A 19212-nucleotide genomic window follows, 5' to 3' on the forward strand; every position below is an offset into this window, starting at 1 on the left:
TCTTCTTCGTTCTCTGTCGCTTTCCCATTCTTCCTCTTCGGTATCTCTTGTCGGCGATCGGGTGTAGACCAGAGGATCTCGTCGTCTCCTTGGCGCCTCTCTACTTTCCTGGCCGTCTGGTTTTGTCCGGGGGCTTGGAGTGCGCCTGGAATGACTTCTTCGGAGACTCCTTTCTCATCTTTGAGAGGATCGGAAAGGCTCAATGCTAGGAGTAGGCTGACGACCTTCCTGATTGGCTACTTCTCGCTATCTGCACCTTATGGCGCAACTCTTGTATTATCCTGGCGCTGTCACTGCCTGTTCCTCCAAAGGGTCGTCCCTCGGGTTGCCACGGGGGGATCTGGTGCCCTCGCGAGTGGGAGCTCTGGCGGCTACCCTGCTGCCTCTGGGATCCATTTCTTCCCCGCGGGGCCCGGCTCCGCCGTCAGCCCCACCAGGAACCAAAACAAAGTCCATATCGGCAAGTCCCCACAGACGGCGCCAATGTTCGGTAAGTTGGTTACCGGACGATTTGGGATTACTGATTGGGTGTGAAGATGGGTCCTTGCCTCAGCCTGGATCCTAGAAACGAACAGCGCGAGCGGCCGACTTCCCGAGTTCTTCGTGAGTTGAGGGGGGTGTCACCTGCAAGGACACTGCGATGCTCAAGTCAGTCTAGTGCGTAGGTGGTAAGGAGGAAAAAGTAATGGTGACGTACCTTGGGGAGGGGTAGGGCCCTCCCATATATACTGTGTCAGAGGTGGACCCCGCATGAGCAGACCCACCTTCCGCGAAGCTTCCCCTTGCCAGCTGTTACCAGGTGAGCTGGCTCCCAAGAGGGAAGGTGCTCGGGTCAAGATCCGGGCATGTAGTGCCCTACGGAGTAGTCACCCGGACCCGACAAAGGCGCGTGCCAGTCGGGTCAGTCATAGGGTCAGCCGGGCTGGGCCGCAACACATATAAATTTATATACATAGCATATAAATTTTTATACAAACATATGTTTGCACATAGCAAAAAATTTATCGATATAACACATAAATCTTTATTCATAGCACATAAATTTTTATATAGAACACAAACTTTTATCGCGAATATAATTTGTTGGTGGGGTGAGTCAGTGCTATAAACACGTGATCTTTCAAAAATTTTGGTATTATCTATCAAAAGTTGATGTGTTGGGCATAAAAAAAATTTGTACACCATAATTTATGTGTATTAGTATGTATATTATTAGTCGGTGTAAATGTTTTGAATATATAGTCTTTTAAAAAAATTTATGCAGTGTGTATTTGGTTGGTTGGGTATTAATGTTTTGAATATATATGTAGTCATTGTACATTCAAATCTTTTGTAATGTGCATCAAAATTTGTGTGTTGTGTTCTAATTTTTAATTTTTGAACATATAGAAGAAGATGAAGAAGGCGACAATAATAACGATGATGATAATAAGGTTTACGAGAAGAAAAAAAGAAGAAAAAATATCAAACAAGAGAATAAGAGGACATTGGAAAAGAATAAAAGGACGGCGACAACAATGATAACGATGACGACGTTTTTGGAAAAAAATATGATAATGACAACGACAAAAATAATAAAAGACAAAAAAAAAGATGAGAAAAAAAGTAGCAACAATATATATATATATATATATATATATATATATATATATATATATATATATATTATTTGTACACTAAAATTAGTCACTAAAATCAGCTACCAATGTATTTATGTATAAATACATATGTGGTTTAATTTATTTTCAATATATATTTGTATTTTAACATATATTTTATACTAGTGAGTGATTTTAGGCTGCGTTTGTTTACAGAAACAGGACACTGAAACAGGGACACAGAGACACAAAATCGTGTTTGGCAGAGGAGACATGGACAGAGACAATGTGTCCAGAGACACTGAATTAGTGTATTTTGTGTTCATTCTGAGAGGAAGGACACGGAGACACTAACAAGGAACACAACTTATTTTTTATTTTTTCTTTTATTATTCTTATTAATTTTTCATAATTATATTTTTTATTATTATATTTTCCATCTCAAATTTTTTAAATAAAAAAATAAGAATAAATTGTTCTAGTTTATCACTAAATAGAATACAAGAACACAATATATATATAAGGAGATGCTTCCATAAAGACGCAGAAAACGTCTTTCTTTAAAGATATTTTTTAATAATTAAAATTTAACACATATAATCATTTAAATTATGTTATTTTTATCAAAATTAGGTCAGACAAATTAATTTGACCGAAAAATAGTAAATCAAATTTTGAATCTGTCTAAATTAATATTATTTTTTATAAAAAATTACTACAATACCCCTATTATATAAAATGATTAAAATATTCTTATTATATATATTAATTTTGAGAATTTTAAATTCTAGCCCTTTTCTTCTCTATTGTTATAGGGTTAGATTTTAAAGTTTTCAAAATTAATATATATATATATATATATATATATATATATATATATATATAATAGGAATATTTTAGTTGTGTTTTATAATAGAGATATTATAGTAATTTTTTATAAAAAAAATTAATTTATATCGATTTAAAATTTAATTTATTAATTTTTTTTTACTAAACTGATTTGTCCAGCCTAATTTTAATAAAAATAATATAATTTAATTGATTATATGTGATAAATTTTAATTTTTAAAAAATATCTTTAAAAAAAATATTTTTAACATCTTTATCTAAGTGACTCCCTATATTATAAACGTTTGAAAAGTGTACTGTAATTCAATTGAGTACTTAATTTTAAAAAATTTAGACGGCTAATCTTATTGAACATATTACACGAAAAAATTCAAAAAAATCTTAGAGATTACACCGCTATTAAAATTGAAAAAGTTTAGAGGGTTAGCAACTTTTATGTTTTTTGGTCAGTACTTAACCATCAAAATAAAAGTGATTGATCTCTCACCATTAAATGTAATCTCACACCATTAAAAACATTAGTAATAACCAATTGATGATTACAAAACACCAAAATTATTGCCCCCTAACATTCCTCGTTAAAATTTACTCATTTCTTTTAATAATAAGTACATAGAAGTATAGATTTATAATGGGGCCAGCTACACATACAAGTAAAAAAGCCGTACAAGTTTTACAAGTTATCAGCTCAAACTTCATTAACACGCGCATTAACTCATTTTGAATGGAGCGTAACTACACGCGTCCCACTCAAACGGTTCCTCTTCGTCTTCTTCTTCTTCTTCTCTTCTTCTTCTTCTTCGTCTTCGTCTTCTTCTTCTTCCTCTTCCTCTTCCTCTTCCTCTTCCTCTTCGTTTTTTTTTTCGATTTTCATGGTTTCTGAAATTCTTCTTCTTCTTCTTGCTGCACGTTCTTCTTCTTCTTACTCTTCTTCTTCTCCTTTTCTTTCGTTTCTGCACGTTCTTCTTCCTCGTTTTCCTTTTCTTCTTCTTCTTCTTCTTTTTCTTCATTTACGTCTTTTCTCTCTGTTTTCTCTTTTTTTCGATTTTTCATGGTAAAATCGTTTTTGAAGAAGAAGAAGCAGCAGAAGATGAGGAGGAGAAAGAGAAAGAGTTCTGAATTTTCTTAAATCCTTTGGGTGTATTTTCTTAAATCCTTTGGGTGTATTCCTATAATCGTTTGGGTGAATTCTTGTAACCGTTTGAGTGTATTTTTTGTAATCCTTTGCGTGTATTTCTGTAATCATTTGGGTATATTTGAGTGATATCTAACTGATATCTATGGGTGTATCTGACTCATATCTATGGGTGTATCTTACTGATATCTATGGGTGTATTTTTCATTTCAGAAAAAATGGCAAGTATTACAGAAATACACCCAAACGATTACATAAAATACACCCAAGAGATTACAGAAATACACCCAAACGGTTACAGGAATTCACCCAAACGATTATAGAAATACACCCAAAAGATTACAGAAAATACACCCAAAGGATTTAAGAAATACACCCAAAATCATGTATAATTCAGAACTCTTTCTCTTTCTCCTCCTCATCTTCTGCTACTTCTTCTTCTTCAAAAACGATTTCAGAGCTTGATGTCAAAAAATAATAGAAATCGAGAATAACGAAAAAAGAAGAAGAAGAAGAAGAAGAAGAAGAAGGTGCAGCAAGAAGAAGAAAAAGAAAGAAGAAGAACGTGCAGAAGAAGAAGAAGAAAAAGAAAAGAAGGTGCAATGAAGAAGAAGAAGAAGAAAAGAAGAAGAAGAAGAAGAAGAGGAAGAGGAAGAGGAAGAAGAAGAGGAAGAGGAAGAAGAACGTGCAGCAAGAAGAAGAAGAAGGTGCAATGAAAACGTGCCGTAACAGTATGTGGAGGAACTAACGTCAACGACGAAGAACAAACCAGTGAGAAAGGGGGAGAAAAGAACGATCAAAAAAGAAGGAGAAGAAGAAGAAGGAATGTAGCGCGTGTAAGGAATGTAGCACTTGCAGCAAATTTTGGGGATTAGAGTTTAATTGACTTGTAATACTTACAAGCCCTAATCGCTTGTACGTAGAGTTTTTCTCATTTATAATAGGTCCAAATAATATGTATAGATTACATTTCTTTATTTTTGGCATTATGTATAGAAGATTACATTGTTATTGTAATGGAGTATAATCCTAAAATCAATATGTAATTATTTTGACATAAAATTAATAATTAAAAATTATTAAATAATATATATAACCAAATATGTCCAATTATATAATAATTTTTAACCATCAAATTTATCAAAGAAATTTGCATGGGAGTTTTAGCCTTGCCAACGGATTGTACTTAGCTTGAAGAGTCTCTTAACCGTTTAAGTTCATCAATGAGAGACGTCAGATTCTTATGTGACGATCCACCTTCCTCAACAGCTGCTCTAGCCTTCTTCCCAAGCTCTCTTGCACGTTGTCTGATTTTCTCCGCTTCATCACCACCATCCATCAGCTTCCTCACAGCTTTCTCTATGCTCTCTCTTCCCACCACCTTCTTCTTCACCACAAAACCAATAAAATTCCACTCCTCTGCACCAACCTCCACCCCAATCCCATGCACCTCACTTATAAGCTTCTCATTATAAAACTGTTCATCATGCACCGGCCACATAATCATCGGAACCCCAGCGCTCACTGCCTCCACGGTGGAGTTCCACCCACAATGCGTAAGAAACGCTCCCACTGAGAGGTGGCCTAGTATCAAAACCTGCGGGGCCCACCCTCTTATAATCATCCCTTTGGTCATGTTCCTCTTCTCAAAACCCTTCGGCATCCACTTGGCCTTCTCCTCCTCGCTCTCATTCTCCTTCCCTTTCTTCTCCGGCACCACCCAGACGAAATCGCAACCCGACGCTTCCACCGCGCACGCTATCTCGTATAGCTGCTTATCCGAGAACTGGTTAATACTCCCGAAGCATATGTAGAGTACCGAGTTCGCTCGCTTCGAGTTGAGCCAACTCAGGCACTTATGCGCGCTCACCACGCTCTCTTGACCCCTCTCCGTTTTCTCTTCGGCGGTTCTGCAGATCAGAGACACAGGGCCAACATGCCACGCCTTGTGCCCCGTGGTTTTCTCGTAGTGTTGGATATACTCTTCTCCATCTAGTTCGGCGAAGTTGTTGACGATGATGCCATGGCTTTTGAGCTCCATCTCGAGCAGTGGCTTTGTTGAATCAATCAACACTGTCGGTGGTGTTGCGTTGAGAGTGATACGGTGTGGCAGGTCACGAACGACATTGGGATCGGAATTGGAATAGGATTCGATAGGGTTAGCGTAGATGGAGTGCATGGCGCATACGGCGAAGAGGGAGAAGCCGTTGAAGACAAGCCTCGGGATACGAAGCTTGGTTGCCACGTCATGCACCCATGGGAAGAAGAAATCTGCCACAATGCAATCGGGTGGGTTTCGCTCCAAGAAGCGCTCCATTGGTCCGCGGAGCAGCATGGCGGCTTCGTGGACCTTGACGGAGTCCTCAACATTGTTGACGGCGGCGAGGTTTTCGACGCCATCAGGGAGTCCGAGCTGGCGGGAAGGGAAGTGGACGGTGTGGAGGCGGAGGCGGTGGGAGATGAATTTATGGAGGGTATGGGCGTTGGAAGGGGTGGTGAGGATGGTCACGTGATGTCCACGTGAGGAGAAGAGCCTTGCTATGTCGCAGAGAGGGATCATGTGGCCCGGTGATGGGTACGGAATGAAGTGAAGCCTCAACGAACCTTCATCAAGATCAAAGGCACCCATATCATCAGAGGTGAAACACACACAACGCAAGCAATGGATTATTCAATGTTCAAGACTAATTTCTTGTATTTATAGTTGAAATGAGTATTATTTTAATATCTTAGTACAAGTTGTTCCTACGGGAAGTTAATTAAACTTCTAAACTTTAATTAGTAGCTTGTAGTGTATGTCGCATCCCAATTAAGTTTCACTTGGCCATATATAATCATCAAAACAAACTTTTAAGATATTATTGATCTTCATTTCCTATTCTGTCTTGAACTTGCAAAGTTTCAATTAGAGTGCCGGGCACAGATATTTCTACTTTTGTATTACAAGACAAACATATATGGCTCTTGATCGGTTTTAAATGATCAGAAATGAAGATTTGGATATTTATGTCGTGCTGATGATTTTGATGCTGCCCTAAGCCTTCAGTATAGTAAATAACAAATTTTTTTTTGGTTGTACATGGGGCCTAAGCCCAGACAAAAAGAAAAACTATTAGCTACTATTCACATGAGATCTATCTATTCTCTTAGCCTCATCACTCAGGATGGTCCGTAGTTTTTCTGGTGGTGCATCAAAGAATTGGAACCCTTCTTTTCTATTCATTCCATATTTTGCTAACCTGCCGCCTTATTTGCTTCTCTGTATATGTGCTTGAACTAAATTTTCCAAGGTCTTTTCTTTCATTCTCTGATTTCTTTCAGCAATGGATTAAGACATTGACTTTTCTCATCGTCCATGTTTATAGAATCGATACCGTCTTTGAAATTCAGCTTAATTACCATTTTTCTCATGCCTAATTTCCAAGCGACGCTCAACCCATGTATAACTCTCCAGAGTTCTGCTTGCAACGAACTGCATTTTCCCAAATTGGCGGTGTATCCACTTATCCATTCTCCATTGTGAGTCTGAATAAGTCAACCACACGTCGCTATTCTCGCCCCAACTAACACTGCACCATCTGTGCTAAGTTTAACCCACCCTTTGTTTGGGGTTTCCAATTGGAATTCATTTTGGTATTAGATGGATTGTGTGTTCCCTCCTCCTCCTTATCAAGGGCTTTCCTGTAATCAGCAGCAGCTCGGTAAATTATCTCAACTGCATTATTGGGATCTGAAAAAGAGGAGAATGAATCTCCTGATTCCTCCATTTCCATAATTTCCAACACGTTATAAGAAAAATATCAATCCATTGTTGTGAATTTTTGGCCCTTAAATCATTCTCCAAATTGAGAACTAACCACTCTTTGAATGGTAGATTAAAGAAAATGGGGGTTGCAATTGGGGACAGGACTTGGATCCAAATTCTAGCTACTTTTGGACAGTCTCTGAACACATGAATCATTGTTTCCATCTTGTCTGAGCATGAGTTCTGCAGTGAGTATGCACTCATGTGCAACTAACCAGGCGAAGGATTTAATTCTTTCAGGACCTCTCCATCCCCATATAATTTTTCATAGGATCCCGCTAGGGAGACAATGGACTATTTGTACAATGTGTATAATGGGCTATTGAGTTACAAAATGAACATCCTCATACTATTTAGAATAATCATTCGAGTACTAGCAATAATAAACATCTTCCCAAAAGTTGATTTTGGGGTTCACCAAGGATCGAACTCTTGACCTTTTAGATCTAACGTTCTAATACCATGTCATGATACCACTCATCCCAAAAGCTTTAGCTGATGGAAAAATGTAACACTAATGATTATATCTCTAATACTCCCTAAACCTCTATTGTACACATTGTATAAATATTTCATTGGCTCCTCATACTTTCCCTTTTTCATATTCTTTTTTTATCGCTTCGTTGCTTAGTTAGCACTTTGTATGCCGAGGCCACAGAGAAGATTCCATTTGCAGTATGGCTCCAAAAAATAGTATCCTCCCACGAACATCAGTTAAGGGGGTTGATTTGTAAGTATTATACCATGTATCTGTTCAGGCGTAGGTCACTTATAAGATCTTTATTCCAATTACTCCAATTATCAACAGCTTTTTCCAGAGGCATATTTTCTTCTGCTTCTGTCATCTCTCTTCGATCTAGCTTGTACAACACTTCTCCTCCTTTGAGCCATTTATCTTTAAAGAACGATATTTGTCGTCCATTTTTTTACCACCCATGAGAATTCTCCCCTTTTGGCCTTCCACAGCTTCGAGATATCCTTCCAAAACAAGGAATCTGTACTTCTGCTCACAAATTTATTAGGCCCATGTTAGTTCCTTCCGTATTTGTGGTTTAGTAATTTAACCCATAAAGCATCTAGTTCATTGATTATCCTCCAAATTATTTTCATTTGAAAACCATTGTTAACCTTCTCAAGATGTTTTAATTCATAACCGCCTTGGAGTTTGGAAAGACACAGGGTGTTCCACCCTACATGATGCATCTTTCTTGTACCTTGTGTTTCTCCCCAAATAAAAGTTCTTTGTAATTTTTCAATTTCTCTACATATTTTCTTGGGCAGAAAGCAGTGCTGCATGTCATAATTTGCAATTGGGACTATCACTGACTTTGCCAAGGTCACCCTCCCTGCTAGGGAGAGACATTTTGCTTTCCATCCCTTCAACTTGTTCTTCACATTTTCTATTATAATCTTAAACCTCTCTTTGCCTACCCGATTATTAGTGATCATCGCACCTAAGTACTTGCCAAGGCTTGGTTGCTCCCTATAATTTTGCACCGATCCTTTATTACTTTTCTCACTTCAGTTTTCATATTCGTTGAGAAAATTATGGTTGTTTTTGTTTCGCTCACTTTTAAGTCTGAAACCTGACAAAATTTATCCATCACTTTTTCACAATGTTGATTTGCTGTAAAGTTGCCTCCGCAAAGACCAAAAGGTCATCCACAAAGAGAAGGTGTGATATGATTGGTCCCTCCTTGCCAACCTTAAACCCCCTCCAGCCTTGCTCTTTAACATGATCCTCTATGAGTTGTGACAATTTGTACATGGCAATGACAAACATATAGGGAGAGATCGGATCGCCCTGTCTAATCCCTCTGGACGGGCTAAATTCTTCCGTTTTGTCTCCATTCCACAACACATTATATGATACAGTTGAAACACATTCCATAATTATGTGAACAAGAATTGGTGGTAGATTAAATTCAGTGAGGCATCTTCTCAAAATATTCCAATTAAGGCGATCATATGATTTCTCAAAATCAAATTTTATCGCTATAAAACCCTTCCTCCCTTTGAACTTTTTTATAGAGTGCATTATCTCCTTGGCAATAATTATGTTATCTTATATCTTTCTATTCGGGACAAAATTAGACTGGTAGGGAGCTATTCTTTCCTTAAGGGTGGGCTTGAGCCTCTCGACAATAATCTTAGATATACATTTATAACTAACATTACATAAGGCTATAGGTCGAAATTGAGTGATAAATTCCGGTACCTGGACCTTTGGTATAAGGGTTATGAGAGTTTTGTTGTGGCCTCTAATGATTTCTGGATTGTTCCAAACAAGCTTGATATGTTCAATGACATCCTTCTGAATAATGTTCTAATCTATTCTATTATATAAAAATCAAATTTCTACACTTAATGATGGAGCTGGCGTGGCATGCTTCTGAGAGTATTTCCTAATTTATTTCTTTTAACTCATTAAATACAAGTTATTACGATAAACTAACTATATCAATTAATTGATTTGATTAGATATTTAAATATCATTTAATTTATTATAATTTATATCAATTTAATTTGGTAGTATTTTTTAATTTATTTATTTTAATATTCTGTTAATATTTTTTAATTTATTTTTTTTAATTTATTAAACCAAATTTATTGTGGGTACTAATTAATTAATTTGATTAATTTATTAGTCATTAAAATAATAAATCTATGAATAAAATAGACAATTGAAATATTTTCAACTAAATCAAATCAAATCATATCATATATATTAAGCTAAATTCAAATAATATGAATTAAGGACTAAATTAAAATGAGATAATTTCTTACTTATTCAAGTTGAGTGCAATAAATACAAATTAATTTTTTTAGATAATCATAATTTTTATTTTTAATAAAAATATTATTGTATTAAAATGATGCATTTTAAAGATGTATAAATGAGATTTTTATTAAAAAAATTTACAAGATAGTAAATGCAATTTTATTTTAATTTTATCCTTAACGTTTAGTTTTAATTTTTACCTTTAGAGTTTTAATATGTTTCAATTATACTATTAGAGTGAACAACATTAATTATAACTAATCAATTATATTATCTGATTTGACCAAAATTAAATAAATATTAAATTATTTAATAAATAATAAATAATAAATAAATTTAATTTGAATTATTTTTTTATTATTTTCTATATCTAGGAATCTTAATGTACTTTTATGTATTTTGATTAATAGTTCTCAAAGGAGTTACTATTTTATTTACTAACATTTTAAATTTTTTATAATATTTTCATAAAACTTGATTAATAGGTTCTTCTTCACAATGTTTTTCTTGAACTTTTTAATAAAAATATATCTTAGTTTTTGTCTTTCATATTTTATATTTATTTATTATACTAATTTTTTTACAGTGTATTTTTATCAACTACATACATTATTTTTAGTCTTTTTTTACTTTTTTTAATTATTTTATTACCTTATTTTTAATTATTTATTTTATTTTCACTCCTCATATGTTTATTGTGTTTCACTTCATTTTAGTTTTAATTTCATAGTGAACTTTCAATTATATAAAAGTCAATAGTTTCTTTCAAAACATGGTTAAATATATTATCTATTATATACAATTATTAGGATAAACAAACAAATATAAATTGAATATATAATTTAATTTTAATTTGAACTAAAAACTAAATAAATTGTCAAAAAAATAGCAACTAATTTTGTTTTTAATTTCTCTATAATTTATTTAAAGATAAAAATCTCTCTATAACTACTAACATCGCCGATAACAAAATTATAAGTTTCTATAAAATAAAAAATATATAAAATAAATAACATATATATAATTTTAAAGTTATTAATCATATACTATGGACAAATTTTTTTTTTAAGAAAATCTTATGGATCAACATGTAATTTTTTTATATTTTTTTTTTTTCTAAAATTTTTCAGACTTATTAACCTTTAAGTTGTCTATACATCACTTCTCAAAATATTATGATTTCACAAGATATAATATGTGGGGTGCGGTAAATCACCTTTATAAACCATTTGCATACTAATTTTACGTATATCTTCCAAATTAAAAAAGGCTACGTGCATGTCTCAATTTATATTTCTATGTAAATCAAATTTATGAAGTTCGAATTATGTGTTTTCGTAGTAAATCGAATCTATAAGGTTCGAATTACTTGGATGCTATCTATGCTACTAAATTAAACGAGGGAGATTCAATTTAAAATGAGCTGGATTGCTACTAAGTGAGTATAAATCGAACCTTATTGCTTCGATTTAGCATGGACTACATAAATCGAAATTTATAGATTCGATTTAGTAGGGGATGACATAATTCGAATTTTTTGAATTCAATTTACTTTTGAATCACAATGTCAAGTAATTCAAATCCTATAGATTCGATTTACTACTTATTACCCTAATTTGAATTCATTAAATTCGATTTTTATATAGAAATGTAAAAGGAGACAACTAGGTAACGTTTTTGAATTTAGAAGATTCAGGTAATTTTAGTGTGGCTTTAGTTTATCAACGTAAATTAACCTAATATGTGATATTAGTTATTGTTATATATATGAAAAACGTGACTTATTTATGCATTGTTTGGATTAGAAGAATTTGTAGGGAAATAAAATGTTGGAAAAAAAATGGATGAAAAAATCAATTTTTCATTATTTGGATCAACAAAGAAATTAAATGAAAAACATAAAAGTGTATGTAGAGGTCATGTAAATTTTTTCTCTTCAAAATTGCGAAGAAAACTAATGCAGAAGTGCAAACATGGGTAAAAATACAGAGTTACCATTTGAATTATAATTTATATATAATATATAAAAATATTAATATAATTTTACTCTATTATAATTTTTTCTCTTCTTACTTTTCCTTCCATCCAAGCAAAAGAAAATTTTCCCTCTATTTTCTTTCCATTCAATTTTGCTTTATCTAAACAACACACACAAAAAATATATACTTTTCTTTCCTATCATTTTCTTTCTTTCTATTTTCTTTTCTCTTATTTTCCATTTTATATCCAAACAATAGCTTAATATTTATCCATTTATCTTCTATTAATATTGTTATAACAAGGATACATGTGAATTTATAAAAATGATATAACCCAAACTCTGATTATCACAAAAACAGTCAAAATGGATATTTGCAGGGATCACTCGCATTTTAGGGCTAGATGGGGACTCGTGAAATCCTCATTCCTCACGACCTGTCACGCGAAAAAGGATAGGGACTAGGAGTGGCAAACGGGCCAAAATCCGTCGGGTTGGCCCGCATAACCCGCCAAAAAAGGCGGGTTGGGCTGAAATTTTGAGACCGCCAAACTTAAAAAGCCCGCCTATCCCGCACCGCTTAATCCATGGGTTTCGGCAGGGCGGAGGCGGGGTGGGACAGGCTTCCCCGCTGGACCAAGCTTTTATTTTATTAGGGCCATTTTTTTACAAATTTCTATTATGTTATTAATCTATGAGATGATAAATATGATAACTGAAGATGTTCTAAGTTATATTTTGGATTACATTTTATGTTTGATTAATTATAAACTTGAAGATGTTTAATTATATATTTTGGATAATATTTGTTTTGGTTTGAACAATGTTAGTTTTATTATTTTGTTTCAAAAGATTTTGTTTATAATTATGTTTATTACATATTTATAATTATTAAAATTTTAATGTGTGTGAATTTAAAAATTATAATTTTTTTATATTTTTAGGAATTATAAATTTATTGAAATTGTTGTGAAATTATATATATTATTTAATATTTAATGGTTTATAAAAAAAGGAGATCCCGCCAACCCGCGAGCCTACCATTAGGTGGAACGGGGGAGAAATTCAAGACCGCCTTACTAGGCGGGGCGGGGCGGACCAGCCCACTAGATGGCGGACTTTTGGCGAGACAAGACGGGTTTTCCCATTTGTCACCCATAATGAGGACATGAACATAAGTATCCGCTCCATGGAACCTATTAAATATACACAAATATAAAATTATTAATTTATCCTAATTACATGCATAAATCCATTTCTTAAATTTAGTAACCCAAATTTCTGCTTCCAATTCAATTTTTTTTCTTCCAAACTCATTCTCAGCCTCGATCCTCTCTCTCTAACTCACTTTCTCTGCCTCTCAAATCCGTCACTACGTGGCTCAGTATCGTTTCAAAACATTATGTTATGTTATTATGTTGGAACATGTTTTTATGTTTTCTCCTTTTAAAATGTTATTTTTCATAACGAATATGTTATAAATTGTGTTAAATTATATTAAATTGATTATTTTATGATTATTATATTTTATCTTTTTGTGTTAACTTTTTTCAAAATTTTTTAAAGAATATTCATAGATATTCTGCGTTCCCTAAGGGATAATTAAACAGAAACTTGCAATGACGAAAAAGGAACGCGAGCATTTTTTTTTTAAATAGGAATGAGGGATGGAAGGAAACTTCTCACTCTCCCTTTAGTACTCATTACCATATCTAACTAGCAATGGAGATTCAATTTGAGTCAATTTAGAGGGGACGCATGGACTTTATCTACATTGGGCCTTTAAGGTAATGAACTTAAGTTAGATTTGGGACCCTAACAATGGGTTTTAGTTGATCTTGCTTGCATTGAGATCTTACTATACCCAAATATACGCGTTTTATTTTATTATGGAGAGGGCCTTGGGGTAGGACCGGTATATGGATAATGTGTGTCCTTTACCATGGTGTGGGATCAGATGTGAACAAATTGCACGGTCCAAAATCTTCTTGACAAATCGGAGGGTGCGCATTGCTTCAACAGATCGGTGGGTCCGATCTCTTCCTCCCCCGCCACGTGTCGAATAGCCGTTGGTCCCCAGAACGGTGCCCCACTAACCCCAGCTTCCCTTCACTGCATGTATTCGAGCTATCCGAGTTGAGCTCATTCTTCCTCCCGGCAGCAACCTTTCTCCCATTCCCTTCCTCCTCCAGATCTTCTTCTTCTTCCTAAAGTGAGTAAAAAAAGTTATAATGTCAAAAAAACTAAAATCTAAAGATGTTGATCGTCCTGAGTTTCATATTATAAAATATCTCAGCCATCCCGATTATATAAGTTTGTTACTTAATTTATTTTTTAGTTTTTTAAAAAATATAAATAATATTATCAGAAATTTAATTATAGGTGTTGTTAGTAACTCAAGTTAAGAACATATTAGTGATATTAATATTTCTATTGTTATTATTTTTATTTTTATTATTATTATTATTGTTTGAGAGTTATAATAGTTGTTGTTGCTGTTACTAGCTCAACGTTCCTATGAGAATGTTATTACTATTATTATTATTATGATTAATTAATTTTATTATTATTATTAATTTAGAATTATAATTATTGTTGTTAATTTAGTTATATTATAATTATTCTTGTTAGGTCAATTTGAAAAACATATCTCAGTGATATTATTATTATTATTATTATTATTATTATTATTATTAATTTAGAATTATAATTATTGTTATTAAAAATTTAATTATAGGTTGTTAGTAGTTTAAATTTAGGGTCAATGACGGTAATAATAATAATAATAATAATAATAATAATAATAATAATAATAATATAATTATAATTATTATTATTATTATTATTATTATTATTATTATTATTATTAGTAATTTAGAATTATAGTTATTATTAGTATTAAAATTTTAATCATAGGTTGTTAGTAGTTTAAATTTAGGGTCAGTGACGGGATATTATTATTATTAATTTAATCATAGGTTGTTAGTGGTTTAAATTTAGGGCCAATGACGGTGATATTATTATTATTATTAGGGGTAAGTATGATTTTGGTCCCTAAAGTTTTGTACCAGAATCGATTTCGTCCCTCTTCTAATTTTGGATTTAAAATCGTCCTTAACGTTTTTTTTTTGTATTAAAATCGTCCTTTTAATTGTTTTTGGACAAAAATACCCTCACCACTATCAATATAATTACCTCCTCCACCACCACCAACACCAACACGACCCCCACCCACTACCACTCCATCACCATCTGCATCACACCAACCAAAACTCAGAAAATCAACATCATCATCGTTATCCTCCACCAACTGCCACTCCACCACCATTATCAACATCATCATCACCATCATCATCACCATCAACACCCACTGCCACTCCACCACCACCAACCCCTCCCCCCTTTCCCCTTCCCCCACCCCCACTCCCACCCCGCGTCCCCTCCCCTTCCCGTCTCCCCCTTCCCCCCACCTCGCGTCCCCTCCCCCTCCCCGTCTCCCCCTTTTCCCCACCCCGCGTCCCCACACGTCCCCTCTCCCTCCCCCTCCCCGTCTTCCCTTCTCCCCACTCCCGCCCCCAACCTCCACCTCCACCTCCACACAGAGAATCAGAAACAGAAAGCAACAAATCAACAAGCAGAAACAGAAAGCAACAAATCAACAAATCTGAAGAAGCGGCGGGTAGCGGTGGGATCGGCGGTAAGAAGAAGAAGAAGAAACGGTTCGGCGGCGGGAAGGTGGGCAGCGGGCGGCGGTGCGGCGGCATGGCGTCCCCCTTCTCTCCCCCCTCCACCCTCTCCCCCTTTCTTGCCCCCTCCCCCCCTCTTTTCTTTCTTTCTCTCCCTACCCACCCCGCTTCTTTGTATCCCCCTTGCTTTCTTTTTATTTTTTTATTTATATTTATTTTATTTTAAAATTTTATTTTTTTATTAAAATAGGGGTAGTTTAGGAATTAAATTAAAAATTTTATTTAAAAGAACGATTTTAATACGAAAAAAAAATATTAAGGACGATTTTAAATCCAAAATTAGAAGAGGGACGAAATCGATTCTGGCACAAAACTTTAGGGATCAAAATCGTACTTATCCCTTATTATTATTATTATTATTATTATTATTATTATTATTAATTCAGAATTATAGTTATTATTATTATTAATTTAATCATAGGTTGTTAGTAGTTTAAATTCAGTGTCAGTGACGGTGATATTATTATTATTATTATTATTATTATTATTATTATTATTATTATTATTATTATTATTATTATTATTATTATTATTGTTAGTAGTTTAAAATATAATAATGTAATGTATTTGCTTTTTGATAGTAATTATTTGTTTACCGTTACGTTTTTAATTGAGTTAAGTATGTTGTTGTATTTAGTAGTAATGATTTGTTGATAATATTGGTTGTTCTAGTTTTTCTTATTATAATTTATGTTTTTGTAGAGTTTACGGATGTTGACGTGTGATCACCCTGTCCCTCCGGATCGGTACGATGATAGGGTGGAGGAGCATTTACGTTTTACTGGTTTTTATCTTGCATCTCAAATTGGAATAGTCCAGTGTCAGAAAGCACTCGTAAATGTTTTAGTTGAACAGTGGCATCCAGACACACATACCTTTTACCTACCGATTGGTGAATATGCTGTGACACTCGAAGATGTGGCTATGATTCTTGGTCTTCCGACGGACGGTCTTCCAGTCACAGGGATGACTATCAGCAGTGTTGAAACTTTAGAGGCGGAGTGTTTGCACCAATTTGGGGCTGCACCGAGAAGGTCAGAATGTAGAGGCGGAGTGTTTGCACCAATTTCGCGTGTCCATCTCATTCAAGAAGCGCGTCATCCTGGGGCGACCTTTCGTTACGCGTCGGAGGTACGGATTCGGTACGAATCGCGGCCCGTTGTATGCAGGCCACGTAGTTGGATTCCCCAGTGGCCTAAACCTAGCTCGGTAAACCCGTCGAACTTGGTCCATCTTATACACATCATGAACGTACACTTGCCAATCCAGTCTTTGATTTGCACAACATGCAAACACATGCCGACACGGAATCCGGTCCACCTGGAACTCACCACAGTCACATCAGTGCCGACGAAGGTCAACGACATACTCCAACCCACTTGGCATCTCACGCACTTTAAAGACCTCATTCTGCCTGTCGAAGCAATTAACCTGAATGTTCCCTGATGCAAGTTGGTTTGCATGCAATTTTGAGGTCACAAGTTCAGAAAAAATATGACCAGCACTAATTCGAGCCTCCGCCTCAGATCTTTTTCTAGTGAACAACTCATTAAGCCTGTAGAATGTTGCTTTGACAAGTGCAGTGATGGGGAGATTGCGTGCACCCTTCAAGACTGAGTTGATGCATTCTACTAAATTCGTCGTCATGTGACCCCATCGGTAGCCACCATCAAATGCTAATGCATACTGTTCCCGGGGGATTCAATTTAACCAGTTAGTGTAAGTCTCGCCCCGTTCTCGTAACCGCTGATAACGCACTTCGTACTCATGCACCGTCCTCAAATACCCTGCATAATGGCGACCAATAAAAAAGAAATGGGTTACGAAACACTTATTGAAGGTATCCCTGTTGATAACAAACTTTGAAATACACAATTTACCTATATTAACGACAAGTTTTTGCAGGTACGGTGCCTTGAATTTTCTCAGGAAATTTGACTCTATATGCTTGATGCAAAACATATGGAAAGCTCGAGGAGGTGATCATGCTCCATTACTGCGAGCCACAGCTGCATTGATGGATTCGTGTCGGTCGGATATCAGCCCCACACCATCCCGAGTCACAACATGTTGTCGCAGGCTACTAAGGAAAAAGTGCCACGCATCAGAAGTCTCTCCCTCCACAATAGCAAATGCAATTGGGACGATATTGTTGTTATCATCCTGTGATACTGCCACTAACAAATAACCCTTATACTTTCCGTACAAGTGAGTCCCATCCACCTAGACAACTGGCTTACAATGTCTAAATGTTCTAATGCATGGGTAATAACTCCAAAAGACTCGATGCAACACCCGGATATCATTTACCAAGTCATCGCCTTGGTATGTAGGCATAGTCTCAAAATGGACGATAGCTGATGGCTCCTTATGACACATGGCCTCAAACCAAATCGGCAAAGCTTCGTACAATACTTCCCAACCTCCAAATATTTTTTCTACTGACTTTTGCTTAGCCAACCATACTTTCCGATAACTGACGGTGTAATTGAACTTCGATTGCACTTCTGCAATAACTGATTTTATCTTTAAGGAGGGGTCAGCCTCAACCAATGGCTTTATTGCTTCTGCAATTGTGTTAGAATCCAGCTTCGAATGATCCTGAGAAATGGTGGCTCTGGTACAGGTGTGACTACCATTAAACCTCCTAATAACCCAACAGTACTTTCTGCTGATCATGCTAACCCCGATAAGCCAATCACACTCCTCCCTATACTGTGTACACTTGGCATAAAAGGTCATCGGCTCTGACTCATACACCTGATAGTCTACACTTCTCCGGATGGCATACTCTTTCATCACCTTAATAACAGCTTCCCTTGAACTGAATTTCATCCCCACAGCAAATTCACCATCTGCAACAAGAGGGACTTCTGCCATGACGGCAGCCATACGAAAATTTAATAACCGAAATTAAAGGTAAGTCAAACACTCAATACATCTATGGTCATATTATTAAACTCTACATCAGGTTATTATCTCAATCTTAACAAAATAATAAATAAAATACATAAATACATAAATAAATATTGTTTAACAAACAGTAATTAATATTTAACTACATCAATGACTAACCAAAAATTTTTATTGCCCTACATTTAACTACATAAACACCTGCACAAATGCTAATTGAATATATTCTCACATGTCACTTAACTATTTGCTCCATTAATAACTAACATACAATATTATTATCCTACACTTAACTTATTCAACACATAAACAAATGCTAATTAAATATACTTTCACATGTCACTTAACTATTTGCTCCATCACTCAATATAATTTATTACGGAATTCTAATCCGTCTTATAATAAT

The 19212-nt window shown here is 34.9% G+C and overlaps 1 protein-coding gene across 1 annotated transcript; it reads right to left on the minus strand.

Annotated features, from left to right (window-relative positions):
* Positions 1 to 4768: 4768 nt before the first annotated feature.
* On the minus strand, positions 4769 to 6211 carry LOC112722014 (UDP-glucose flavonoid 3-O-glucosyltransferase 7-like). Its single transcript, XM_025772999.1, has one exon. The coding sequence runs from the start codon at positions 6209 to 6211 to the stop codon at positions 4769 to 4771; it is 1443 nt and encodes a 480-aa protein (XP_025628784.1).
* Between the last annotated feature and the right edge of the window lie 13001 nt (positions 6212 to 19212).

Source organism: Arachis hypogaea, chromosome 11, assembly GCF_003086295.3.
Source record: "Arachis hypogaea cultivar Tifrunner chromosome 11, arahy.Tifrunner.gnm2.J5K5, whole genome shotgun sequence".
NCBI classification, from domain to species: domain Eukaryota; kingdom Viridiplantae; phylum Streptophyta; class Magnoliopsida; order Fabales; family Fabaceae; genus Arachis; species Arachis hypogaea.